Raw genomic sequence first — 26,520 nt, forward strand, 5'->3', positions numbered from 1 at the left:
AGACCTCGCACCTGCTGGCCAAGCGGTGCCACTCCAAACTCTGCTCCCATGAGGCATGCTGAGAGCTGCCTCTCCTGGATGCTGATTCAGATCCATCCTTCCCAGCTCTGTGTCAGAGCCCACCTCTCTCAGTACCTCTATCAGCCTGCCACTTGCAGCAAAGTCATGAGCGGTGCTGGGCTTTGGCAAATCCCTTCTCCGCTGATGTGCACCCACCCAGGGAAGGAGAGCAACCCTCAGCTGGGTCCAGCAGTGGCTGCATACTATTACCTGCCTTCCCATCTGCTCACTGTTACATAAGCTGTGAAAAAACAGAGGCTCAATGGAGCATGTGTAAGGAAATGTCATTACTACGAAAAACTCAATTAAATTTTAAATTCTCCAAGTGCAGGCAAAGTTCTGTAATAAAGCAGGCCCAGCAGTGGGAGAGGGAAGCAATACTGGTTCCCAAAGGCTTGCATAAAAGAGGAACAATTCCCAGGTCTCAGTGGACTGTCAAGTCAGCACAGGCACCGGCTGGCAGAGGCACTCAGAAGGCTGCAGCCCCCCATCTTGGTACAACTTGGAGCAATGACTGCTCTCTGCAGCACACAGTGCCAGCACGGCCGCAGCCTGGGCCTCTTGGTGCCGACAGCCTGTGCTTACATCCTGTATTTGGAAGGTGACATCAGGGGCCTGGCTTAGAAGCACCTAAGGGCTCTTCTGGGGGCTCCTGAGCCCTTCCCCATCACACTTATCTCCAGCTGTTCTTGATTTTGGGATGCCTGTGCCAGAGCAGCTCCCGGACCCTGGTGAAGCATCCCAGTGGCTCCAAAGCTGGGCAGCATCTGGCTCTTGCTCCACAGGACCCTCTGTCCCTTCCAGCTCACACTGCACTGGCCTCCAGTCTTTCCTGCAGTCCTGCTCCCAGAGCTCTCCACAGCACCTCCACTGGCTCCTTTGCACATCCAGCCCCCATCTCCCAGAAGCCCCCAAATAGTTCTCCAGCTCGGGCTCTGCTCCTATAGCCCCATATAGGTCTGACACATCCTGGCTGCTCCCGCTGACTCAGCTGACTTTTGGAGGTGCTCTGGGACTTGCTGTGCCCACCTGGCCCGCAAACAGCCCAGAGTCTTGGGGGTAGTCCCACCTTTGCACCCATCTGTTGGTGGGTGCGCTGCGGATCTCTGTCTGTCCCCATTAGGGTTTATGTGCGTGCTTCGTTATTTGTGTGGATTTGCAGGTGCTTCACCCAAGGGGCATCCCCCCTCCTGAGGGGCGTGGGCTGAGGAGCCCTGAACAGTGTGGGGCCTTCCCGATGGACCCCCGCTTGGCATCCGCTGCCAGCGCCATGGGACCCAGCACTCTCGTTTGATCATCCCCATGCGGGGCCACCCTGCTGCGGGGGGCTGCCATGGGTGGGCTGTGCTCATTCTGAGGAGAAACCTTCAGGGGGGTCGCGGCCCCCAAAACCGAGCCCGTGTGTACCTGCCCCGCTTGCCGGAGCTGAGGGACGGCGGCGGGGAAGGCGTCGGGAGCGGCGGCGGTTGCGCCTTTAACGGCAGGCGGAGGAGGAGGCGGAGGAGGAGGAGGGCCGGGGCTTCGTTGGGTGACATCAGTGGGTTTGGCTCCGGGGCTCAATGGAAACTGGGTGAGCGCCGGGCTGTGCCGAGCACACGCCGGCTGGAGGGGACGGCGAGCGGGCGGGAGGCGGCAGGCAGCGCCGCGCCGCGCCGAGCCGAGCGAAGGAGGGACGCGCCGGGCACGGCCGCCACCAGCCCTCCCCAATCCTCCGTCATCCTCCCCGCCGCGGCCGCCTGGCCCCCTGACAGCCGGCGGAGCAGCATCCCCACACGGCCCCCTTCCCGTCAGGGTGGGTATGGGGGGCGCCCGCCCGCATCTTGGGGCGCAAACCCCGGGGGAAAGGCGGCCCCTCCGGCTCTTTGTGTGCGCGGAGGGAGGGGGAGGGGGCGGGGGAGGGGAGGGCAGGGCGCGATGCGCCGGGCCGGGGGGGCGCGGGGGACAAAAGCCCCTTTGTGGGGGCGCGGGGAGGGGGTCGCCCCCTCCGCCACCGGCAGACTTTTGGGGGGGGGGTTCCCCTTTCTCCCCTTTCTCCGCCTGCCGGGGCCCTGCCTGGCTGCCGGCGGGGCCGGGCGGGGAGGGGGGTGCCGTGTGCTCTCGGCGGGGGTCTGCGGGGCTCCGGTGGGGGGCCGCCCCCCGGGGGATCGAGCCCCCCACTCCTTCCGTTCGCTGATGCTCCTGGCCTCCCTCCCCGGCCCCCCTCATCGCCTCTTTCGGGGGAGAAGCGGTGTCTGCGTTTGGGGGGACTGTGGGGTCGATGTTTCCTCTTGTAGGGGGGCGGTAGGGGCGGGGGTCAATGGCCGAGGCCGGTTGCGAGTGGGGGGACGAGGAGAAGTTCAGCGCCGTTCCCGGGGGTGGCAGCTTTTTGTTACCTACCCGGAAAAATAACAGCCCGGGTACGGCTGTCTTCGCGTAGTGTTTGCCTGTAGGGGGTGGGGGTGTAAGGGACACATTTATTATTATATTTTATGGTGTGTGTCCCCCCTTTCCTGTTTTCCTGTTGTGGCTATTTCTTCCTCAAATGTAGTTCAAATGCTCTGTGCTTGGGGTTTCTTTTCTCCCCCCATCTTATTTGCTGATCTCCTTTCTGTAAGTGTCTAAGGGTCCGGAGGGGATTGGTGTTTTGCATTTCAATCAAAATGTATTTTTTTCTCTTTTTTCCTTCACATTTTTAAGCCAGTTCAAATTACTGTTTTCCCAGCCTATCCTTTTTCCCCTTCAGACAACACCACCCCCCCCCCCAAAAAAAAAAAAAAAAAAGCCGTGTAAAGCCTTAATATGGTCTATGGGTAGAACAGCCCCCACTCCCTACACTTCCACTGAAAGCCGGAGCAATGCTGGGATCGGCAGCCTCCATTATGGAGCCGAGGGTTTGGTTTTGTATGGCTTTTGCTAGACAGGGCATCTTCTCATTCCCGACCCCCTCGGGTGGGACAGAGGTGTCCCTCCTGTCCCCCAGCCCCTCTTGATGGTTCCCCCCCACCTCCCCCCGCGATGGTCCCTGCATCGTTGGTCGCCATCGTTGCTGGCACAGCAATGTGATATCAACTCTTATCGTGTGTTTATATAATGGCCTTTGTGCCTGTACGTGGGTATTTTATATTATATAAAAGGGGCTGGTGCAAAATGGTGTGTGTGGGGAAGCAGTGCTGGCGGCTGGATAGTATTATTATTTTTTTGAGGCTGTGTAGTATTGGATATTCACGTATGCAAACGCTCATGCAGAGCACACTCTCGCTCTGAGGTTGTATGTGTGTTAATCCCTTATGGAAAACTAAATGGTTTAACTAAATGATTGCCCTGCAGCCCCTGGGAATGCTGCCTTGGCTGTAGAGTGCAGGAAGGGTGTCAGGGCTGGGGGGGGGGGGGGTTAAGGCTGGAGAGGGGGGGTGGGAAGGAGGGATGGCTTTTTAAATATTACATGTATAAATAATACATAGAGGGGTGATACAGATTTCACATATAAGAATATATATTTTGTGGGTACAATTTTTTTCCTTGTAACAGTAGACCTGAGGATGAGAAGATAAAAGGCGGAAGCTGTAGATGGTGGTGGGGGTACATGTGTGAAATAGAAGCAAATGGGATAGATGTTTGAACTCCTGGAGCAGTTGTTGAGGGGGTGGGATGTGTGTGTCCTGCCCTCTTACCAGGAATCCAGGCTCTTGCTCTCTGGCTAACTTCAGCCCAGGTTTTCTACTCACACTTGTGTATGTATGTGTGTTGGGGGGGAGATAAGGCAAAATGACAGCTGTGCGAGACCATGATTTTTTTTTACTCCATTATCCTGCTTCCCGCTTCCACCCCCGCGCCCCGGAGCATTTTTTAGATTCCCCTTTGGAGCCTGTTGCTTAATCAGCTACAAGGGCTGCTACCTCGTTGTGTGAGAATCCCTTCTTAACCTGGCTCCTGCCTGTCCCAGAAGGGTGGGTCTGAATTTAGGTTTGGGACTGTGGTGTTGCAGAGCGGTACCTGCTGCATCCCAGTGCGGCACAGACTCTCCCCCCGGGACCTCTTGCCCAGTCTCTGCTCGGCTGTGCTCACCCCAGCTGGGAATTGGACTCAAGTGGAGGTGTTTGGGGTTCCCAGGCCTGGGTAAACACTCCATGAAGGAAGGAGGATCGAGAGCTGTCTTCTTGACAGTGGTGTGACGGGTTCCCGGGGACACAGACCTTTGATCGTTTATTGGAGTAGGAGTGTCAGCAAGTCAGATGTATGTTAATGTGGTTATACAGAACAGCAGGCAGCGGATAAAAATCATGTCTGTTTGCTGCGCCCTCACCCAGGTACGCCTGCCTCCTGGTTCAGTTCCCAAGGCTCTGCCTACATTCCTGGTAGTAAGAAAGTCAGAAATAGCCACAGGGTTTTGTAGACTTCAGATGCCCAGAAACCCACATGCATAAGCAAATGCTAGGTGAGGGGACTCCACCTCTGAGTGTTTTGTGTGTGGTTTCTGGTGACTGGAGCTCTGCTTTCAGGGTTCACAATGTCCCCTGAATGCCTTGATAGGATTATTTCCCTGTACATCTCCACAGCCTGTCCATTCTTCTTTCTGTAATCCCATCTCCTGGGGCAGAAGAAGCAGCTCTGGGTTTATAGTATGCTCAGAATCCTTTGGCTGGGATTATTTTTTTGTATTTCTGCTCACAAGGCCATTTCTCCTTTATTTCCTTCAGTGATGCTTCCTTCCCACCAAGCTCCAGCAAGGGAAAGTTCCTCGCTCCCACTTGTAAAAACATGAATCATTCCTCACCTTTCCTGTCCCCAACAGGCTCTGTGTCTGCATTTTGTACGCTAATAATGTGGCATTGCATAAATTAGGACTGTGGCAAATCCCTCTAAAAGGAGACACATTGTCTGTCTCAGGAAGAGATGTGGTTCCTAGAATAAGTTGGTGGCCATAGAAGAGGCAAGGGAAAGGGGGCTGTTAAGATGGGAACTGCTGGAGCTGTGTTTGGCCAAGGTCTTTGCAGCAGAAGTTGAGGTTGGCAAAGAGAACAAAACTCTGTGGCTGTGGTTCTTCCACCTAGTTGGTTTTCTGTGGAAGGTGAATAGGCTGAGCCTGGGCATGTTGATGGGGTATATCAGGTCAAAGGGTTAGCTAATCATCTCAAGTAAAGAGATGAGGAAAGGCCTGAACTACTCAAAGCAAACAGCTGGCACACCTAGGTAGGCAGGAGAGTTGGAGAGGCTCAGGTAGACCAAAGGAGGTGGTGATCACATCAGCAGATGCGTGTGGAGGTGAGCAAAGGGTGTTCTAGCCAGGGTTCAGTTCAGTGAGACGTCTCCTCCCTGTCCCCTGTCCTGGCCCCCGCCTAGGAGAGATGGAGTCGCTTTCTCCTGGCAGTCTGTCTGTCCCTCACAGCCCTTGAGTCCTGTGCTTCACCACCACCACCACCGAGGTGTTGGAGTAGGGCTGGGTCAGAGGGAAACTCCTCACAGGGTTTATTATGCCTGACACTTCTGGTGTCTCACAAGGTACTTCTGTCCCAATGCCAGGTGCTGTAAGGTACAAGAAGCAGGACCTGTTTACAGTAGTGTGGCGTGATCATGCAGCGAAACCTTCTTAGAAGGGTTTTCCTGAACCCCTTCCTAGTCTCTAAGCAAAAAGGTGGGGAAGAGGTCCAATCATGCTTCATTCTAATAATGGGAACATGGGAAAAACATGCTTGAGGGTGTTTTGTTCCTGCAGTGTTTCTTGTTCATGTTGTCCCTGGAAGTTTAGGAGATCAGGAGAGGTGATAGAAGCCATGTAAAAAGTGAAGTATTTAAAGATTTAAAACTACTCAGCCTCTGGGTGAAGTGGGGAGGTCTCTTCTGCAGTCTTACATGATTCACTTCCTGTTTCTGCTCTGACACTGCTCTTTGTGTCTCTTTTCTTAGCACGACTGAACCATGGAGCTTCGAGTGGGAAACAAATATCGGCTGGGCAGAAAGATTGGCAGTGGTTCATTTGGAGACATTTACCTAGGTGAGTGTGAGAGTCTGTCTCAAGGTTGGTTTTCTCAATTGCATCATTGTTTTGGGGTTATTTTTCTTGCCTGTTGGTATTTGTGGGCACCATGTAAGGTTGGAAGGGGTGAACAAGAGAAGAAACTGATGGAATACTGCTGGTAGCAGTATTCTCATGGCAAAGAAAGGGGGATGAGCTCAGCTTTGTATTACCACATACTGAAGACACAGTGGTGGTTGATCAGACTGATTTAGATTTGGACTGTTTGGGGCATATTTGTCATACACCCTATTCCAGCATTGTCACTTCCCTTTCTTGAGCTTGGGTGTGTGTGGGTTTAAACTCTGTTCACAGAGCGTGTGGTGGAAAGGGAGTAAATAGCTATTCCTTCAAGGATAGAAGGAATACAGTTTTGGGAAGACTGGTAGTGGAAGAGGTGGTCCAGGACCTGTAAGAGAAAGGTCTGAGACAGGAGGTGTAAAACAGGTCAGAGAGCCTGGAAGTCCCAGGGCTCAGATCTGTTAGATCTGTAATGGGATTTAGAATTAATGTCTGGAATGACCTGAGCTGGAAGCTCAGTGGACAGAGCCCATGAGGTGCTGGGTTTCCTGTTACCACAGCAGATCACTTGGGTAGAAGTTCTTCCAAGCCAGTGTGCTGATGTGTAGATATATTCCCTGATGCTTGCCTGCTCATGTTTTCATTGGCTCAAACCATGTGGGGCCAGAGTGGCGAGACTACCCAGCGGCCTGCCCAGTCCCTCCATGAGGGCTGGCGTTACCTGTCTCTGGTTCTCACCACTACCTGTTGTACTGTGCTCCTGCAGGCCAGCAGAAGGGCTGCCCTCTGCTTTGGTGTCTGCACCCTTTGGGTACTTGCAGGTGGTCGTCATGTGCTCCTTGACTATTAATTTGTTCAGTTGAATTGTATTTTGCTTCCCAGTACATCCACCACTGCTCACTTTTGCTGGTCCTTCAATTTTTTCTAGTTTCTTCATCTGCTGGGCAGCTTGGAGCCAACACTGCTTTTGAGGTGTGGCATTTCCAGTGCCTGGCAGTGGAGGACTACCCTCGAGTGATCTGTAATGTGATGCCTCTGCATAGGCTGCTTTGGGTCTCCTTGGCTTTCCCCATCACCAGCACGATCAGGTTTCAGAATTGGGCTTAATGCACTGTCAGCTGTATCGTAGGAGAGCTCTTCTAGGATCTCCAACATCCTCCCATCCCTCCCCAAATCCCTTTTGTTGAATACCTCTAGTTCAGATTACGTTTTCCTGTGATTGTAAATCACCGTCTATTTTCAACCTCTGGTTTTTATCTCCAGTTCCCTCTTGCTTTATTATTCTCTCTTGATTGGTGTTGGCAGCCCCTCTTGATTAAGTGTCCTGTGGGAATCATCAGTAACAGGCTTTGTTGCCACCTTTATCCAGAACGTGAACAAAGATGATAAATAATGGATCTGGGATCCCAGTTCCACCGTGTGCTGCCTTTACTGCAGCCTGTTCCTGTGTCCTGCTCCTCTGTGGCCCTCCAACCAGTTAGTGTCTTGGGTGACAGTGCTTTTAATTCCCAGGTGCTAGGATTCAGGGGTGATAGCTCAGACACAGCATTTGCCACCTATGCTAGGGCTTGAAGCATTCCAGACCCTCTCTAGGACAGTGTAAATTGTCAGGATCTTGCTAAACATCTGGGGTATATGTGGGGAGAGAGAGGAGGTACTGGATGGAAAGGCCTGATCCTGTATTGCTCTGTACCATGTAACAGGTCATCCACCTGTGCAAATCGGGTATGGAAAATAGCCCCTGGTGAGGGGGTTGTGCCTGCCTTGCCTGTCACCAAACACAGGAAGCCCAGTGCCCCAGTGTGGTGAGCACAGCAGGATTCAACCAGGTTACTTGAATGCAGTATCAAAGCCCTTGTGATGTTCCTTGAGGTGCAAGCCAGCATGTTTTGAAGCAGTGATAGCGAGACTTGGTGGAGCCTGGGTGACTCCCCAGCCTGGAGGGATTGGGCATGTAGTCTGTGGTGGTGCGTCTGGAGGACGCTGGTGCTCGTGCTGTGCTCTCACGGCCTGCTCTGCAGACAGAAGGACTCATTCACCAGGACTTCTCTCCTGCACCAGCTCCACCTCACAGCTCTCTCCTTTGATAATGGTGCGGACACACAGCAGGGCTTGTCTGTCTCTGAGGATTGGCAGGGGCTGTATGGTTTATCCTCAGCTTCTCTTTTTCAGGGTGTTACTGCCTTCACCTGCTCTGTAGGTGAAGAGCACCAGTGGGTGCTGAGTGCTGTCCTCTTTGGGGTTTGTTTTAGGTTTTTTGTCTGTCAAAAGGAAACTTGGATTTTTACATGGGTAGACACAAAGAATGGACTGTGTTAATCCTTAGCTGGATCTTGAAGCACATTCCTTCCATGCCCTACTTTGAGGGGTAGGTGTGCTAGGTGGCATATTCTCCCCCCCCATTGGTTTGAGAGGGTGGAAAATGAGATCAGGCTGCCCATGGGCCTTGGCTAGCCCATTTACCTCTAGAAATTCTCGCTTAGAAGAGCAAAACCCAGTTTGCAGAGGAATTGCCGAGACCTTTGGGCCGCTGGAGGGGGAGGTGCTTTGTCAGAGGTGCTGGCCAAGAGGCAGGGCAGGGTTGCTGGACATGTAGGAATCGTTTGGCCGGGATGCACACTGGTGGTGGAGAGGAGCTGGGCAGACAAAGCATGCTGGGACCTGAGCTGGCTGGGGACAGTTCCTGGTGGCAGGCTCCTCCCTTGCTGGGAGGGGAGTGCCTTCCCTTTGTTTCCTGGCTTGTTAACTCTCTCTCGCCCTATCTGCCTTCATCCATCTGTTCCCAGCCCTCCATTCTTCCCTCGGCAGGCTGTGGAGAGGGGCACAGGCGGTGGCGAGTGCGGGGCCTCTGCCTGTTGCCCCTGATGCTCCGGGAGGGCGGTGTTTATTGTATCAGACATGCAGTCAGGATTCCACTCTGAAAAGATCCTGTTCAGCCGGTGACATCCTCTGTCCCCGGGGCCCCGTTTCAAAGAGCTTGTGATGAATGAGTTGAATTTGTGCAGCCCCCACAGCGGAGCGAGACTGGGGGAGGATGTTAGGAATTATCCCCCATCCTACAGTCAGTCTCTCGAGTGGCTGAAGCTAGCAGACTCTGCTGCATTTGTCTGAAACACGGTGCTTTCCAGCCTGTAAAGAGAGCACAGAACTGTTGCTTTTGTACTTGTAGCTTTAAAAAAGATGGTGGTCGAAGCATGGAACAAAGGATCAGAAAGACTCCTGCCCTTAAATTCCCTCCTTGCTAGTGGTGGTCTCGATCTCGGTGGATCTCTAGCCAAGAAATGGTACAGGGAGCAGCTTGTAGGTATGATGAGGTTTGGAGAGGAACAAGCCTAAAGAGTTCAGACAGTGACCCCCTGACCAAAGAATAGGTCAGATTGGTCCAGAGAAGGACCACAATAATGATTAGAGGGATGAAGCACCTCTATTGTGACGAAAGTCTGAGAGAATTGAGATTGTTCAGCCTTGGAGAAGAGAAGGCTTTGGGGTGACCTAGTTCCAGCCTTCCTTCCCTGAAGGAAGCCTACAAGAAAGACTGGGAGAGACTTTTTGCAAGGGCACATAGTGGTAGGACAAGGGGAATGAATTTAAACTGAAAAAGGTTTAGATAAGATATTAAGAAGAAATTCTTTGCTATGAGGGTGGTGAGAGACTGGAAAAGGTACCCCAGAGAAGTTCTGGATGCCCCATCCCTAGAAGTGTTCAAGGCCAGGTTGGATGGGGCTCTCAGCAATCTGGTCTAGTGAAAGGTGTCCCTCATGGCACGGGTGTTGGAATTAGGTGATTTTTAAGGTCTCTTCCAACCCAAACCATCCTCTACTTGTGCTCTTCTAGGCCACAGGGTTCTTTCTTCTCTCTCTAAGTAACAGCTGTGTTTGGGCTATGAAGAGTGGGGCTGAAGGCCATCTGGGCATCTGAATTGCATCATCACATTTTGAGAAATCTGAGTCTTCTTGATGCCTACCCCTGCTTTCCCTTTTCCAGCTTTATGTGCCCGCAGATAACACTCCCTACCTGCAGACAGCCCAGTCATGGATGCATCTCCATGTTTCTCAACACCCAGGGTAATGTGGAGATGAAAACTTATTCATGTTTCCATTGTTCATGTTCTGGGAATCTGGTTCATTCAAAATGCTAATGCCGCAAAAAGTCAGAGAGACTCATCATTGCTTGTGTGTCAGAAAATGTCTTGGGAGAGGGAAAAATTCTCCCTGGGGAGCAGACAAGGGAGCTGCTTCAGAGGATTTGGAGGAAAGTCTTCACAAAGGCAGGGGAAAGAAACAAGGCAAGGAAGTGCTCTTAGGTTTTTTGGATGTCCTGGGTGTTTCCATGCTAGATGAGGCCTGGTGGTTGAACACTAATTTAAAAGGTGGAAGGATACTAGTCCCTTTTCTTACTCTTTTCCTACTTGCACCTGCCTGGTGCTTTTAAGAATGGTCCTCTGGTGGAGTGAAGGGAATGTATGGACTTGTTTTTCTGGCCGCCACTTTTTAAGTGGAAAATGCCAGCATCTTTTCAAAAGTAAGCATTGGACAAATGTTTCTGCCTCTCAGGATGGCTTTCCCCCTTTCCCTTCTCCTGGATCCTGCGTTAAAATCTGTATTAAATTAATCCCATTGCTCCTCCTTCCCCTCCCTCAGAGCACCCTAAATAATTCCTCTCCCTCCTTAGTGTTTACAGCCTTCAAATATTTGTAGACTGTTGTCATGTCCCATTCTTCCTCCCCACCCTTCTTAGTTGTATCTCTTGTCTATGTTACATATTTAGCTCTTTTAATCTTCCTTAGTAAATCAATCCCTTTAGGCCCCGATCGTTTTTGTTGCTCTCTTACAAATTCCTAGCAGCTTGTCTGTCTCAACCCAGCACTGCAGCATCCAGATCATGTGTTTTTGCTAGCAGGCAGCTCTTGGCTAACTTTGTGTACAAGCCAGAACTCTTCAGCTGGAGATGGATCTCTTTTGGATCCATGGGGGGAAGCAATCCAGTTGTGTGAACATTTCCTTCTTTTCTTTGGTCCCTGGCTGTGTAGGCGGCATGTGAAAGAGGATAAATGAAGAGATTTATCTGCAGCTTGTCCTTGTGGACTCTCAAAGTCTTATCACAGAGTTCAGGAGGCACAAATTAGCCAGACCTACCAAAACTAGCTATGGGATATCTGCAAAACATCACCTTTGACTCTAGCTCATGTTTGGCACGCATGTTCTGGAGAAGTTTATTTTATGACAGTGTTCATAAGCTGCTTGTGATCAGGGCTGCTCTCTGATTTGTGTTTAAGTGCAATTTCTGATAGTCCAGATACAAGGAAGGGCTTGTCAGAGTGTGTGAAGCGGGCATGGCGGGGGAGGAGAAAAGCAAGTCTTGAGTGTCATTCCCGTGACCTGTGTACAGATATTCCCTCTTTCCATTTTAGGGTGATGTGAAACATCTGGAATCCTTTCAGCTAGTACAAGAAAAGGAGCAGCCTGTTCCTTCTTTGACAGTGCACTTTGGGACCACAGTGCTGGCTTTTGCAGCTGGCAGCTCAGTTGTTTTCAGAGAGAAGCGTGTGGGGTGGTGCTTTAGTGTCATTGCAAAGTATCTAGCAATGCCTTCGACAAAGGTGTCCAGGCAGCTTAATTCAGGACTGGATTCACTTATTTTTTCATGCTTCTAATTTGTGATACAGCAAATGTTTCTGTGTTGGCAAAAGATAAAGGTATTAGTTAAACCCTCAGGAGAGGGAGAAGCTGGGGATTTAGAAATTGTCTGTATTGAGCAGGTCAGTGCTGTGGAGAAAACAGAGAGAGCTGACATGTTAGTAATGTCTCCTCCTGAACTAATTGGCTGTGTTGAAATGATGTAACTGAGGTAACCAGTAATTTTTCTGAGGAAGACATACTCCGTATCACTGCCTGAGGGCTGCTTGGGTTCAGGGGCTAGGTTTATGATCAGAGGGAGCTACAACTTCCACTCGGTTTAGGTACTATTGATATGTGCAGATTGACCTTCCAAAGTCAGTCACTTTTTGAGATAACAAGGCAGTTCACGTGTAGGATTGTTGTTCTAGACTGACTTCAGGATCAGACCAGGTGTCCTATTCATGTGCTTCTCTCTGGGCTTGCATTTACAAATGGCAGTGCTGGAAACCGTATGAAGTTGAAGTGGCTGAATCTCATTTCTGTCATAGAGAATAAATTTCAGGGCAAATCTTAAGGTCTTGGCATCTTTACAGGCCTTGTTAAAAGTGTTTAACTTCAGTAGACGCTTGTGCAATCTTCATTTCACTCTCATTCCTATGCAGGAGCCAATATTGCGACTGGTGAAGAGGTGGCCATCAAACTGGAATGTGTCAAAACCAAGCATCCCCAGCTCCACATTGAAAGCAAGTTCTACAAGATGATGCAGGGAGGAGGTGAGATGGGAAGGAAAGGATGGGGCCGGGGGAGTGGTTGGAGAAGGAAATTATTCTGGAGGGCTTTAGAAAAGAAATGATTTGGTGTTACACATGATCTTCTCAGCAGGGGGTTCAACATCTATTCTTTCTGTTCCCTGGGCTAAATCTTTTTCTTTCCCCAGTGGGTATCCCCTCCATTAAGTGGTGTGGAGCAGAGGGGGACTACAATGTGATGGTGATGGAACTCTTGGGGCCCAGCCTGGAAGATCTCTTCAACTTCTGTTCCCGCAAATTTAGTCTCAAGACAGTTCTGCTGCTGGCAGACCAGATGGTAAGTTTCCTCTGAAGCATTTGTGCCTACTCTCCTTTTCCATGCCTTTTCCCCCCACACACTCCCTTCCCATCCCCTCTGCTTGAGAACTGCTGTATCTGAGGCTTTCTTCATTTAGCACAAGTGGCTGCCAGGTTTCTATTTCTTGATGAAGTTGCGGGCCTGGAACCTAGGCACTGGTGGCATTTCCTTATCTCTATCCCTCCTTCCTTTGCCTGCTGCTCGCCTCGCGTTAGTGTTGCACACATAGATACCTTTGCCTGCCTGATGAATTATTGGCACCTATGTTAATTCCCCTGCTCATGCCCTGGGTTCAAGACCCTTCACTTTTCTGGACAGACCTGTTCTGTTCCTGGCTCAGCTAAGTTCAAAAGTTAGAGCTGTCAATGCTGAAGCTCAAAATTTTAGTCCCTGTAGACTTGCTTCCCATCTTTCCTTGTGATGTTAATGGTGACCTTCCCAGAGTGAGGACTGGGCTGGTGAGCAGGGTTAAATTCCATCTCCAGATTCTGCAGCATCCAGAGGGTGTCATTTCCTTGGCTGTCATCACTGATACTCAATGCAAAGTGTCCTTTTCTTGCTCTGACGGGCCAGTGTCTTGGACAGGGTACTATTTTTAACAGATGCTGTTAAAATAAGTTTGTTTCTTACTTGTCTCACTGTTTGTTTATTTATTTATCTATCCCTCCTCCAGATCAGCCGTATTGAGTACATTCATTCCAAGAACTTCATCCATCGGGATGTGAAGCCAGACAACTTCCTTATGGGCCTTGGCAAAAAGGGCAACCTAGTATACATCATTGATTTTGGTTTGGCCAAGAAGTACCGGGATGCCCGGACCCACCAGCACATCCCTTATCGGGAAAACAAGAACCTGACTGGCACAGCCCGTTATGCCTCTATCAACACCCACCTGGGAATTGGTGAGCCTGCTTGCTGCTGCCTCTTGGTGGGCCTTTCCAGGGGAGGTGGTATGTCCCCAGAAGGAGAGGGTTGGGTTCTTTGCCTGACTCCGCTGCTGACCTGCCTTGAGATAGTGGGCAAATAACTTAAATGCTACACCTGTGTTATTTCTGCTGCTGTGGTGGCACTCTGAGCTCCTGAAGACAGAAATCATCTCCTGATCTGTGTGTGTGCACTGCTCAGTGCAGGGGGCCCTGTTGAGCAAGAAGGCTGTGACCTCCCTGACTCTGCTCCTACTAAATCTGCCTTTGCACAATTTTTGCAGGCTGATTAGATGTGTAAAGGAGACATTCACAAGCACTGAGCCTTTAGGAATATGTGCAGTTGAAACCTGTCTTTTTGACTGCTGAGTGCCTTGGTTAGTGATTGTTCTGTAGCTGTCAGAGCTGGAAGATAGAGGCCCACTGCAATATGGTGTTACCCACCACTGAGGATGGGGATGTGCTGGAAATATACAAGAAGCTGAAATGAGGGGAGGCTTCCAGCTTCTGAACACCTCTGTTCTGTGATTGAGGCTTGGCTGTCACAGGCCTTCAGAATATATGCGTGTCTGTGAACTACACTAACCCAGTGAGGCAATTTCAGGGAAGTAGGGTTCTGCCCTTAACGTGTGTGGTTAGTACTGAAGGGATGAAACTAGGCTGGAAAAGAGTGCTGAGTGTTCAGCCAGGTCTTACACTGGTGATGACCATCATCCCAGGTTTTGTAAAGGCCTTGTGCAGGTTAGTACCCACCAACTTAAACCTCCTGAAGTCACCCAAACCCTTGTCCTGGGAGTCAGCCCCTGGTGGCTGTGAGGACCATATCTGAAAACCTCTTGCAGTTTTCTCTTCTATTCTCTGCCCAAAAACTTTCCAGCATTTGACCTCCTTTCTCTGCTAAATTTAAGCTAAACTTTGTTCACAGTGTGAGGCTTCCTTAGTTACTGTAGGGTCCATTTGGAACAGGCTGACTTGGTTCTGCTATTGACTGGCAACTCTTAAGGAACAGAAACACTGAAGTTGTCCTGCCTGTTGGACCCAGGGAAGTATCTGCTGTGCTTGCAGATTGTTTATATCTCTGGGAGGCCCTTCTTCTCAAGTGTATAACCTAACCTGGGAATTTGAAAATCAGAGCAAGGCACTCAAACCTTTTAAACTAACAGCTTTTACAGGATTTCATGTCCTCATTCTTCCTGCATTCTCCCCTCTTGCAGATATTTCTCAGATATCTGAAGTCAATACTTGGCCTGCAGAAAATAAAACAATTTTTCCCACTGTCTTCCTTGCTTAATACTATATAACTTTAGATTAAGAATGCTTTATTTATATCAAAATGGGGAGTGTTGTGTATTGAGAGTGGGCTGTAATCTCCTGACCTCTTCCATGTTATAAAAATAGTTCTTGTAGAGCTTTCTGAGTTGGCCTTCTGTATTTTGGCTTGACCTGCATATATATAACTGACTCTCCATTGAATTCTCAGTCAAGATTTCCACAGCCATGGTAACTGCCACAAGGAGACATGCACAAAATAATTCTCACTACTATGTCTGTCGATTCTTTTGTGTGTGCCTGCTCTGCTTGAACTGATCACGAGAGGCTAAATGTCTGCTTGTGGCTTTTGAACGACTTCATTATTCATTCCACCCCAACTTAGCCCTTTACTACTGCTGCTTGGCTTGTGTGTCAGGATGAGCAAACAATGTCTAAACAGTAATCCAAGGGCAAATTGCATATGCCACGGGTCTGAGTGCAGCCGCCGCTCTCTCCGTGCCCTTTGATTGGGGAGAGTCTGGGTGTGAGTTGCTCTGTGCAACAGGTCTCGGGTGTATTATCTCCACGTTGCCGATAGTTGCCCTGAACGGCATAAAGGTTACATGACTTGCCTGGAGGAAAGGGGGTGGGGGTGTTTAGGTTTCAGCTGGAGTTCCTGTTTCTCAAGACCTTGCCACAGGGTATATGACAGAGATATTTATGAGTTAGCAGCATTGCCATGGGAACCATCACTCAGAATTTTTTGACTTTTCAGAGAGTATATTCTCTGTCTTAATGTTAACGTTAATGTGGTCTAGGGAGAGAGAAGGAACCAGGTGCTGGGGTATTTGTGTGACGGGAATAGCAAATGAATAAGTGCCTTTATTTGAATTTGCAAGCTAAGGGTTGGGCATTCCGATGTCTGGAGGAAACACATTCTTTTCCTGGTGACTGGGGAAAAAAGTAGGAGGCAAAACTGGGGAGGGTTCCACAGCTGGAGACTTGCCGTTGGGGGAGTCATTGGACTGTGCAGGCTTCAGTTCATGCATTCCAGTCAATTTTCACATGCTCTAGGGATGAGAGTCCCTTGCACCACTGTAGCCTGTAACGTCTGAAATAGATGCCGGGGGTGCCCATGAGACAGTCTTGGGAGAAATCTGATGGTCTCTGTCTGGGTGACAGAGGGGTGGGGGGGCAGTGCCTTCCCAGATGAACGTCCTAGATGGTATCGGTGTAGGCTGTGCAGATCATAAGGCCTTCTGCTCATCCTGCCCTCTGTCACCCATTCCAGATTCTTGAGTGTTTTTAAAGGCTGTTGCCATGCAGTGAGGAGAGAAAGGGGAACTCTAGTCCAGCATGTGCAAGATCAGATCTGAGTATGTAATCAGGAAAACATTGCTTGGTTAAGCCTGCCTGCAGCTGGGCTGGCTCCAGGGAAGACAGCTGATTTCTAGGGAGTTCTGCATGGGAGCAGCATCACTTCGGTAGGATCAGAGTGGAGGAAAACACTCTTTGGACAGGGGGACCAGGAGACAGTTTAGGCTGTAAAGAAACACGTTTTGTCATGAGCTTTGTGTCCAAGGCAACCAGTCCTCAGTCCTCTTCGGTCTTTGCCCAAGCATGTCTTGTCCTGTCCTGCCACTCACCGCTGACTTGGCTTCTGAGGACCCTGCTTTGGGAAGGGAGTGAAGGTGTGGGCTGGCTGGGGGTGGGAGGAAACTGTGGGTTGGGTTTGGGAGGTCATGCTAGGTTGTGTGGGAAGGCGACCTTGTGTTTTCTATTGGAAGGGCTTTTGGGAAGGAGGATGAATGTCTTAAGGAAAATACATTTTTCATAAAATTGGTTTTCAAAAAAAAAACCCATTGTAGGAGAGCTAAGATAAAATGGAGAGAGGAAGTATAGTGTGGTATCACAGGTCGTGACTATAATCCTGCTTCTGCACTGACTTGCTCAGCGGATGCATTCACGTCACTTGTATTTTTCTTTCTCTTTTCAAACTCAAAGGTGAGATCTTACTTTTTTCCTGCTGCCCAGAGATGCTGTGAGAGTTAGTCACTGATTGTCAGGTTTCTAAAAGTGGAAAGTAGTAACACTAAATAACGTTTCATTGGTGTGTAGAGGTAAAGTTTTATTTCTAACTCTTTGCTGTTTAATGTTATCTAGTGTCCTGACCCTGCAAAAATAGTAATTAAAATTTGGGAGGTGTGTAATAGTAACTGAAGATGAAACAAAGAAACGGGAAGTAGGAACTGTTGTCCTTTACCCTCCTCCAAGGTTTAATTCAGGATCTGGTACATAGGGTTACAGGAAACAGACTGCTACAATGTTTTGAGGTAGCTGCCCAACTGTGGCCCGTCTCTTGGTACTTGAGCTCATCACGGGTGTGAGTCTCACTGAAGTTGTTTGAGTGGGCTGCAGTGACCACACGTAAGTGAGGTGCTAAACATCAGGAGTGCAGTGCAGTCAAACACTTATTGTTCAGCATTTTAATAATTAGGTGTTGTGCTTGCAGTTGTTTTTCCTTGATCATATTGCTGTGTTAAGACACAGTTAAGGTGTGTTTGTATGCACCTAATGGATACTAGTTAGCTTCCCAGTTTGGTTTTTGACCCCTCTCATTGCCTTTAGTGAGGGCTCATAGCATCCTGCACTGACTTCAGGCTCCCTAATCTCAAGTCTCTAATTCTGGCCTTCCCTAAAGTGCTAGGACTGTGACCAGGCATCTGTTTGCAGAATGTATCCGGTTCTGGATGGCATTGGTGGCTGTGCTCAAAAGTGCTGTGCTTCACACAAGTGGAGGTGTGTTATTCAGCCTGCCCTAAGCAGTTTGGAGTTCAAGCAGGATTTTGGAGGCGACATCCTGATTTATTCCTGAAAGGCTGATTTGCTTGTTCAGTAGGTTTCTCTGGTTCCTGCCCTGCCTTTCCCTACTCCTCTGAGGGGAACCACCACGCTCTAGTCAAGCAGCCACAGCTAGAGGTGATAAAGCTTCAGCATGGATATGTCAAGGGCTGGCAAGACTGCAGGACTGAGGTTATCCTTGTCTCCTGTGCTTTCAAGCCCTGGGTGTGTGTTCTGACTCCATTTCCACATGCCTCCTGTCTAAGGATGTAGGTCATTAGCCAATATTGTTTAGTTTTGTTTATTTGATATGCATGGTGAATAATCACAGCCCTCTGAGAGTACACGTATCCCAACCTTAGGCTAAATGCAAAACTGGGTTTCTTTTCTCTGTTCCTGTCATTGCATCTAAGTATCTCCCAGACAGTCATGTAATTATCTTTGGCAGTAGCCTGATAAGATTAGGAAGTATTAGCCCCTTTAAAGTGGGCAACTTGAGACAGTAAGTTAGTGAGGTCAAAAAATGCTGTCATTTCTGCATGCTCAAAGTAAGACACTTTGGGAATCTGCAGGGCTGCTTTCTCCTCTACTGTCTTGGAATGCGGCATTTTTGTGGTGTTTCATGTGTTTTGACCCAAATGATCTCTCCTATCAGTTATGAGACCGTCCTGTCCTTCTGCAACCACAGTACTTTTTTCCCCCCTCAACAGTTTTAACTTGCCTAGCCCTGAGTTCTCAAAACAACTAGGAGGTTGTGAGAGAGATTCACAAGGAAGGAGCCTTGTGACCCACAGCTTGTGTTGTTACATGAGGATATGTGTATCTGTGACCTGCTACAGCTACTCTTTTGTCATGATTCAGCTCAGCTAACTGAGAACTGAAAACAGAGATAGCTGTAGTGACCTACTGGCCTTTGAATGGGGCAGGTGGTAGCATGTATCTGATACTGACAGCTCACAGACTGGTATATAATCTGCAACATCTTCCAGGATGTGGCACTGAATCCAGCAAAATATGCTGTAGTAAATTAATCTAATAGATGGAGCTCTTTAGTCTTTCCTCTATCCCTATGCTCTCCCTTAAGCCATATTTTGCCTTCTTGTTATCTGTTTCAGTTGTTCTTCTGGAGATGTAAAGTACTTTCTCCAAAGTGTTTATTTTATTTGGGAGGGAAACAAGAACAAGACAATCTTGGCAAGATTTATAGATGAATTTGCAAGCAATGTTGGAGGAGTTGGGAGGAGTTAACCAGGCAATATTTGAAGTTGTTGAGATTCTGCATCAAATCCTTCTTGAGCTAGCTTTAAACTTTAAAATGGCTTGGCTATTCCAGAGAACAAGGTCAATGTGAAATGTTGAGGGCTTTTTTTGTGAGCCAGTTTATTTTGTTTTATAAGTAAGCATCTAAATATAGGTCCTTCCAATGGCATCTTATGGGCAACCCTTGGTCTAAGTAGAGTTGGTAGTGATGCCAGTTACAGTCATTCCTCATTTGGAGGGGAATTTTTTCTTCAAAGTGTGCCCCTTTCCTCCACAGCTTGAAAAATGTCACCAAGCTGGAAAGGCATCTTTGCACATTACATGTTAGGCTTCTACCATCAACAAAGTTGTTTACTACAAGAAGGGGTCCCTAGTTCCTTGTTTCTGCCCTGCTTAAAGACTGTCAGCAGTTTAATTAGAAGATGTGTTTGAAAGGGCTGTGTTGGACTTACCTCTGTTAGCTTTGTCTATCTGTGACTACCTCTGTCATGACTAATCCCTGGACTGAAGAATCATTCTGGGTGGGGAAGTGTAGGTGCCCTTCCTCTGGGACTGGGAAGAGCAAAGTAGGCAGGGTTGCTGCAGCAGTTCTTGAGATGTGAAATTCTTGTGTGAATTAGGGCTTGTCCAAGTGAGGAGGTAGTCAGAGTCATTAGTTATGAAGTGGGTTGGGCTGTATGGGGAGAGGAGCACCTTAACTCTTGTAGTATGACCATCATCACAGGAATTTGCTATGGAATGTCTTCTACAAGTTTGTCTATCTATAGAAACCTACCAGAAAAGTGAGAGGGTTGGTTTTTCCGTTCAGTGTTCACCGCCAGAGCTATGTGATTGCCAAAGCAGTTTTGTTTGCTGCTCACTCCTTGCCCCTTTGTAACTTCTCACAGAACAAAGTCGCCGTGATGACCTGGAGAGCCTTGGTTATGTGCTCATGTATTTCAACCTGGGCTCGCTGCCCTGGCAGGGCCTCAAGGCTGCCACCAAGCGCCAAAAGTACGAGAGGATCAGCGAGAAAAAGATGTCAACGCCCATCGAGGTGCTCTGCAAAGGGTACCCTTGTAAGTGCTCTCATCTTGATGGCTGTCTTGTCTGCTGCTTGGCTTGTTCACCTGCTGAAAACCCCTGGAATCCTGAATCCTAAAGAGCAGTGCCGATGCCCCAGACCAGGACGTGCTGCTGACATGGGTGATGAGAAGGATAACAGAGTGGTCGTGGTACAGTTTGGGTTCTGAAGTGGGAAGTGTGTTTTTGTGGACAGTCAAACCTTACATTAGTAAGGGCATGGGAGTGCTGAGAGGGGGGATCTTCAGGATCTGGTGAGCATTTTAAAGGAGGAGGGTGGGCATTGAGCTGAGAACATATGCTGCTGATGATGAATTTCTACTGTTAATTGGGGAGTCCCTGGAATAACCACGCCATAAAGTGGCAAATGCAGTTCTTTGTAAGTAAACATGGAGTAATGTATGTGAGAACAGAGAGAAGTCTTGGTCCTCAGGTCACATGCACAATAGTAGGCTCTGGCTGACCAGTGCCACTCACCAATGAGCTATTCTGTGAAAACATCAGCTTTGTGCTCGGTGGCTGCTGAGGAAAGGGAGCATTAGGAATTACTAGGAAAGGATCCCAAACAGTGTGCATAAACCCGTGGCCCACTTGCTCCTTGCATGCACTGTGTAGGTCTGGTCCATCCCTCTGTTTCACAAAGGATATGGTATAACTGAGGAAAGGGCCAAAAGCGTGACCAGAGGTGAGCTGATTTCTGTCCAAGTAATGAGTCTGCTGGAAAAAGAGGTGGATAGAGAGATGGTAGAAGTCTTCTCTCTGGCTATGCCTACAGAAGTTTGGATGGGAGCTGATTATTTGGTAGCCCCAGTTTTTGTATTGGAAGAGAAACAATGCTGGTTTCTGCCAGCTTTAAAACAAAAGGATGTGGTTCTTCACACAGCCAGTGTGGAGACCTGTGGAACTCCTTCCCAGAAGATGTTGTGGATACTTAAATCTTACAGGACTTGGAGGAGAGACGGGACAAGTATGTGGAAGAGAGATCGTGTGAGGATTACTAAAGAGTTAGGAACTGCATCCAGATCAGGAGGTTCCTGGAGCTGAAAGTAGGTGATGGGCTAATGTCAGTGGAAGTGTCAGATGTGTCTGCCCCACTCTTTCTCCTCTCATCTACTTCTGACCACTGTTTACAACTGGCTACTGAGCTAGGAGGACTTCTGTTCAGAGTTGAACTTCCCAAAACTCGTCTCCAGCTCTTCTTTAGGCCTGCCTTCCTTCAGCAGGCACTGTGACTTGCTAGGTCTTGCTTGGAGAAGCCGACAGACAGAGATGCATAACATTTTCTCTGGTAAAAAGAGAGATGGGGTCCTTTTGGTGGCCAAAGCAGTGCCACCAGCAGGCTCAGTCTGTGTTACACAGCTCTGTGTTTGTGCTGTCCTGGTCCAGCAAGCCACTGCCAAAGGGCTGCAGCAGCTCCATGGTGGGAGCAGAGAGGTTGGATGGCAAACCACAGCCATCAGCTGTTCTCTGCTCTTTCCAGCTGAGTTCTCAACATACCTCAACTTCTGCCGTTCACTGAGGTTTGACGATAAACCTGACTACTCGTACCTGCGGCAACTCTTCCGCAACCTCTTCCACCGCCAAGGCTTCTCCTATGACTACGTCTTTGACTGGAACATGCTTAAATTTGTGAGTGTGTTTGGCAAAAGGGCTGGACCAGGGTTGGTTTGTATCATGGAGATGGGGGAGGAAGATTGGAAACTGCCTGCTGTCTGTGCTTAGCCCTGGTGAGCAGCCTGAGCAAAGGGACCAGGCAGAGTGAAAAAGAGGCAGAGTTGTTTGGTGTATAACTAACTGGGGGCATAGTTACTGTGGTATTAGTGAGTGTGTCTGATGGAGCACTTGTGTCAGTAAATGTATAGCTAGAGGTAGGTAGAGATAGTTTTTCGGGAGAGAGCTATATTTGTAGCTAGGACACAGAGGTGGATTGTAATAACAACTGTAGTTCATATGCTTTCTTATCTGTTTTGTTTTGGAATAGAATGAGGTCCCTTCTTGGTGCAATGGAAGGTGGTGGGGGAAGTTTTGGGGATGGAGCTCCACTTCCTCGGCATGATGGAGCAATATGTGTTTTTTCTCCGGGGCTGCTGCTGTCTCTCCTGCCTGATAGCCATGTGTGGTGTGGGGGTTTCTCTACTCAGGGAGCAGCCCGGAACCCTGAGGATATGGATCGGGAGCGGCGAGAGCACGAGCGGGAGGAGAGGATGGGGCAGCTCCGAGGGTCAGCCACACGAGCACTGCCCCCTGGCCCACCTGCCGGAGCCACTGCCAACCGTCTCCGCAATGTCACCGAGCCCATGGCCTCCACCCCCACCTCCCGAATCCAGCAGTCCGGTGAGGGGGGTGGGAGAGCTGGGGGAGGGTGCCACCCCTGTTGTTGGCTGGAAACCAAAGCTATTGACTGATATTCTTGTCTCGACATTTCTCTGCCCCAACAGGCAACACGTCCCCCAGAGCAATCTCAAGAGTGGACAGGGAGCGGAAGGTCAGCATGAGGTTACACCGAGGAGCTCCTGCCAATGTCTCCTCATCTGACCTCACAGGGCGGCAAGAAGTGTCACGGATTTCAGCATCACAGGTGAGTTCCTGCTGCAGTGTTCCTGGCCTTGGCCTGGATGTCCCAGGTCTACAGGCCCCAGAGCAGTTTTTGCCTGATTTGCTGGAGCCGACATAAGCTGGAAGCTTCTGGTGTGGTGAGGGGAGTGGTACCGAGTTACACCCTTGCTCTTCTGTTATGTATTTTCTGGAGGCCATGCTGAGTACTGCCATTTTAGCTCTCTGCTTTGCTTGGAGTAAGCCTTCATTTTGCTGTCTTCCAGACCACAGTGGTTTGGAGAAGCAAAGCAGTAAACTCTTGAGAGGGAGGGTGTTCTGAGAGAAACATGCAGCCTCTCTGTTTTGGAGCCTTTTCTGCTTTATTTTTCCTCTCCAGCCCTTAGCAACTCTTCCTTTTCTTTTGTAGACAAGTGTGCCATTTGATCACCTTGGGAAGTGAGGAGCAATTGCCACTGGACCAGTGTTTGCTTAGGTGAGCCTGTACTCATGCTTGGGAAACCCTGAGGAGGGAATTGCTGGGAAAAAAAAAGCCTTAAGTTAAAACTTCGTTGTTATGGGGGATTAGTATATTTCCTTTCTTTCACCTTACTTTGAGATGTCTTTTGGCTTCAGAGGAAAGAATAAGGTTGGCTGCCAAAACTTTGGGGGAACAGATTGTCTTAGGTGTAAAGGTAGCTTCCAGTTCTCCACGAGGATAGGAAGGGTGGAGAAGGTGCTGGCTGGGGAGCCATTTCGTTACTTCCTCATGAATGCTTTTCTGGCAGTGTGACAGTGTTGGGGTGGAGGGTGCTGAGCAGGTAATCAAGTGTGCAAGACTTTGTACAGCAACTGAGTGCCTCTTGTAGAGGAAACGACAGTAGCTGGGCAAGGTAACTCTGAGGGCAGGCAGGAGTGTAGAAGAAAGGGCTGATTTGATTTATTACACTCCAGCTGGCAATGGAAGTGCTGGGAAGAGCCTTTACTCCTAACATCTCTTGCCTTTTTCTCTCTTTTGAATTCTCTTTTTAGTGTCTTCACTGTATTTTTCTTTTAAAAAACAAAAAACCCAAAAAACAAACAAAAACCTTAAAAAAAAAGACAAAAAAAAAAAAAAAAACAAACAAAAAAACCCAACAGAATTTCTTTTTGCCAACGATGAGGAGTGGAGCTGTGCCCCCGCGCTGGTGTGAGCCATTTCCAGAGGGCCGCCTGTCCCTGGCGTGAGCGCCTCCGAGGAGCTGCGACGACGTGGGAGCTGCGTGGGAGCACCTGCGCTGCTCCCAGCCCCATCCCGCTGCCCCCACTGGCTACCTTCAGTTCCCTCTCCTGACTCTCTGCTCCTGGTTTTGAGTTCTCTCTCTTTTTTTTCCTTCTTCTTGGCTATCCTCTCCTGCTTTAATTTTTCTTTTTAATATTGTTTTCAAATCATATGGTTTCTAGCCGTATAAATTTAAACTTTGCTCTCCTTTTTTTCTGAGGGCAGGGGTTGGCGGTGGGTGGGTGAGTTATTTTTTTGGGTCTTTTTTGTTTTGTTCTTTTCAGGAGCCTTGTGGGCCAGGAGGGAATCAGATTCCAGCCACACTTGATGGTAGAAGTCTGATTTTTATTATTATAACAGAATTTATTTTCTCAAGCATTAAACACATTTTAAGCTGTGAGGGGGAATTGTGGCAACAGCCTAATCATTGACTCGGGCTTCCTTTCCTTGGGTGGCTTCTCTGCGGTTTCCTTTTTGGCTGTTGGGAGAAGTGCCAGCCTTCCCTGATCCAAGTGGTCCTCACACACCGAGGGATCTCTTTGGAGAGGCACCTGGTCCCACAGAGGATGGGATTGTTGGAGCTGACATACAGGGAGAAATATACTTCTCATCCCTGCAGTGGGGTCTTTTTTTTTTTGTCTGGCTGTGCGTGTTTTTCTATTTTTATTTTTTAATTAAAACTTGTTTTAATTCCTGCGGAGAGAGTGTGGGACTTGAGGAGAAGAGAGGGGCGCACAGAAACTGGAGTTTGGAGTTTTTCAGAGCGATGGTTCTTGCTCTCTCCTCATGCAACCCCAAGTAAGACCCACCAATACATGCACAATCCCCTCCTGCCCTCTCCCACCCGTCTCCCCCCCCTTTTCCCCCCCACTTTAGTTGTTTTTTAATATAATTTAGGAATACTCAAGCTGCTTTGTGGCACTTGGGGCTTTGAAACACAATGATCACCACTGCGACCTATGGCCTGTAGCAGACACACTGTCACTGTAGTGTGGAGCCGATGGGTTGTTGGCAGGGCGGGGAGGGTGGGGTTAGTCTTTGTTTTGTTTGTTTTTACCCTTTCTATTTAACACTTTATTTTTCCTCCCTGTTTTTTTCCTAATTTATTTACCCCTCTTACTGTCTCTCTCTTTTTTTTAATTAAAGAGCAAAACTTTTTATTACTTTGTAATTTAAAAAAACAAAAAAAAACCTGAAGAACTTTGGGGGGGATTTTGTACTTTTTTCCTGTGTAAATATTGGACTTTTTTGAGCTTTATCGTGGTTGTTAATTTGAAGTAATAAAGTAGAAAATGATAAAGTGATGCCAGCATCTGTCATTTCTTCCTTTAATGGCCCTGGCATCTTTGCTGGGAGTCACATCTTACACAAGGAGGCATGGTCTTGCATCTGAACCGGTTTCTGAATTCCAGGAACAAGTTTGATCAGAATTACTGGAAAAAAAGGCACAGGACTGGAGTGCCTAAAAATAAACCAGAGCTGATCTCTGCAGTTGCAGCCTTGGAACAGGCGATAGTTATGTGAAATCTGATTCAGGATCTCTTGGTTCCTGGATATGAGCCTCTGGCATCCCATGTGTCTGGCCTTGAGGAGGAGAAAGGGATGGGCCTTTCCACGCCGTTGGCTTTGGTTGTGCGCTGGCTTCCACAGAGGTGGACCCCGGATTTTGTTGTTTTTGCTTTCTTCAAACTTAAGTCCTGAAGGAGAGGGGCGTGGAGCACTTAACAGCAGCACAGTGCCTGATGCAAACAGACTGAGCTCTCTGTGGAGTGGCACCTGCTGCTTTGGTGTCTGTGCTGGTGTGGTTTGTTTGGGTTTCTCCTCTCCTTGTCTAACCAGTCTGGCAGTAAAATACTAAATTTTAATACTAATTTATTTCTAAATTGTTGCTCCTGTAGTTACACATCCCTGCATTATCCTGATGAGAGGCCTGTTTCTTCCAGGCTCTGTCAAACCCTTGAAACTTATTTTCAGAAACACCTGCTGGGAATAAATGATGGATCTTGGTGACTTTGCAAATTCTTTTCAAGCCTGTTCTTTGCCGGCTGGCCAGGAAGAGTTGTTCCTTTGTTTCTCTGCTGCATGGGTCTTCCAGCTCCAGGGATGCGTGTAGGAGGGATGGGAAGAGGAAAGTAGTTCCAGGGGTATGGGGTTTTCTGCTGTTACCTCTATCCTGCATTTGCCCTGCCTCCATTTTAAGTATGTTTTTGCTGGATCAGAATGCAACTGGACTTTTTCAGTTGTAAAATAAACTCTCATGCTGTTTTCTGTGGGAAAGCGGACGTTTCTTGTGTATAGGACAGCACTGCCCTCCCTGCAGCGTGGGGGAGGCAGCAGAGCCGTGATCTGGCAGGGTCCAGGAGCTGTGGGGGTGTTTGGGGCAGGAGCTCTGCCCTGGGACAGGACGGGAATGCGCTGCCATTTCGGGCCATGTGTGGTAGGAGCTCTGTATCTGTTTTAAGATGGGCAAGGGGACTTGTAATGCAGCAGGAGGAAAGGAGAAAATCATCAAAATCATCAACCCTATCGCGGGTAGGATGCCGCCTCCTTTTGCTAGCACAGGCGTATTAAACGTTTTAGGGTGTGGTGCGT

At 48.8% G+C, this 26,520-nt stretch overlaps 2 protein-coding genes across 3 annotated transcripts; one reads left to right on the plus strand and one right to left on the minus strand.

The window, feature by feature from the left end:
- Nucleotides 1-1,227: 1,227 nt before the first annotated feature.
- On the minus strand, nucleotides 1,228-3,080 carry LOC118698094 (basic proline-rich protein-like). Its single transcript, XM_036401175.1, has 2 exons — nucleotides 3,044-3,080; nucleotides 1,228-2,432 (listed from the first exon to the last, which is right to left on the minus strand). The coding sequence occupies exons 1-2, from the start codon at nucleotides 3,078-3,080 to the stop codon at nucleotides 1,228-1,230; spliced, it is 1,242 nt and encodes a 413-aa protein (XP_036257068.1).
- Nucleotides 1,616-25,232, plus strand: CSNK1E (casein kinase 1 epsilon). 2 transcript variants are annotated; one of them, XM_054514869.1, is made up of 11 exons: nucleotides 1,616-1,852; nucleotides 5,944-6,031; nucleotides 12,354-12,464; nucleotides 12,629-12,777; nucleotides 13,472-13,700; nucleotides 19,961-20,131; nucleotides 21,616-21,764; nucleotides 22,277-22,469; nucleotides 22,574-22,713; nucleotides 23,098-23,163; nucleotides 23,831-25,232. In XM_054514869.1, the coding sequence occupies exons 2-10, from the start codon at nucleotides 5,956-5,958 to the stop codon at nucleotides 23,128-23,130; spliced, it is 1,251 nt and encodes a 416-aa protein (XP_054370844.1). In that variant the 5' UTR covers nucleotides 1,616-1,852; nucleotides 5,944-5,955; the 3' UTR covers nucleotides 23,131-23,163; nucleotides 23,831-25,232. The 2 variants fall into 2 exon arrangements, with proteins under 2 accessions (XP_054370844.1, XP_036256700.1); XM_036400807.2 differs by having other exon boundaries at nucleotides 1,617-1,852; nucleotides 23,700-25,232.
- The last annotated feature ends 1,288 nt before the right edge of the window (nucleotides 25,233-26,520 follow it).

This window comes from Molothrus ater, chromosome 5 (assembly GCF_012460135.2).
Source record: "Molothrus ater isolate BHLD 08-10-18 breed brown headed cowbird chromosome 5, BPBGC_Mater_1.1, whole genome shotgun sequence".
Classification (NCBI taxonomy): domain Eukaryota; kingdom Metazoa; phylum Chordata; class Aves; order Passeriformes; family Icteridae; genus Molothrus; species Molothrus ater.

Bases quoted from the DNA above. Each gene is read 5' to 3' on its own strand.
- LOC118698094 (XM_036401175.1), bottom strand. From the start codon at position 3,080: ATGGCGACCAACGATGCAGGGACCATCGCGGGGGGAG. The intron at 2,433-3,043 runs GTGGGGGGGAAC...TTTTCCGGGTAG, and splicing joins AGGGACCATCGCGGGGGGAG to GTAACAAAAAGCTGCCACCC.
- CSNK1E (XM_054514869.1), top strand. From the start codon at position 5,956: ATGGAGCTTCGAGTGGGAAACAAATATCGGCTGGGCAGAAAGATTGGC. The intron at 22,470-22,573 runs GTGAGGGGGGTG...CTGCCCCAACAG, and splicing joins CTCCCGAATCCAGCAGTCCG to GCAACACGTCCCCCAGAGCA. The intron at 22,714-23,097 runs GTGAGTTCCTGC...TTTCTTTTGTAG, and splicing joins CACGGATTTCAGCATCACAG to ACAAGTGTGCCATTTGATCA.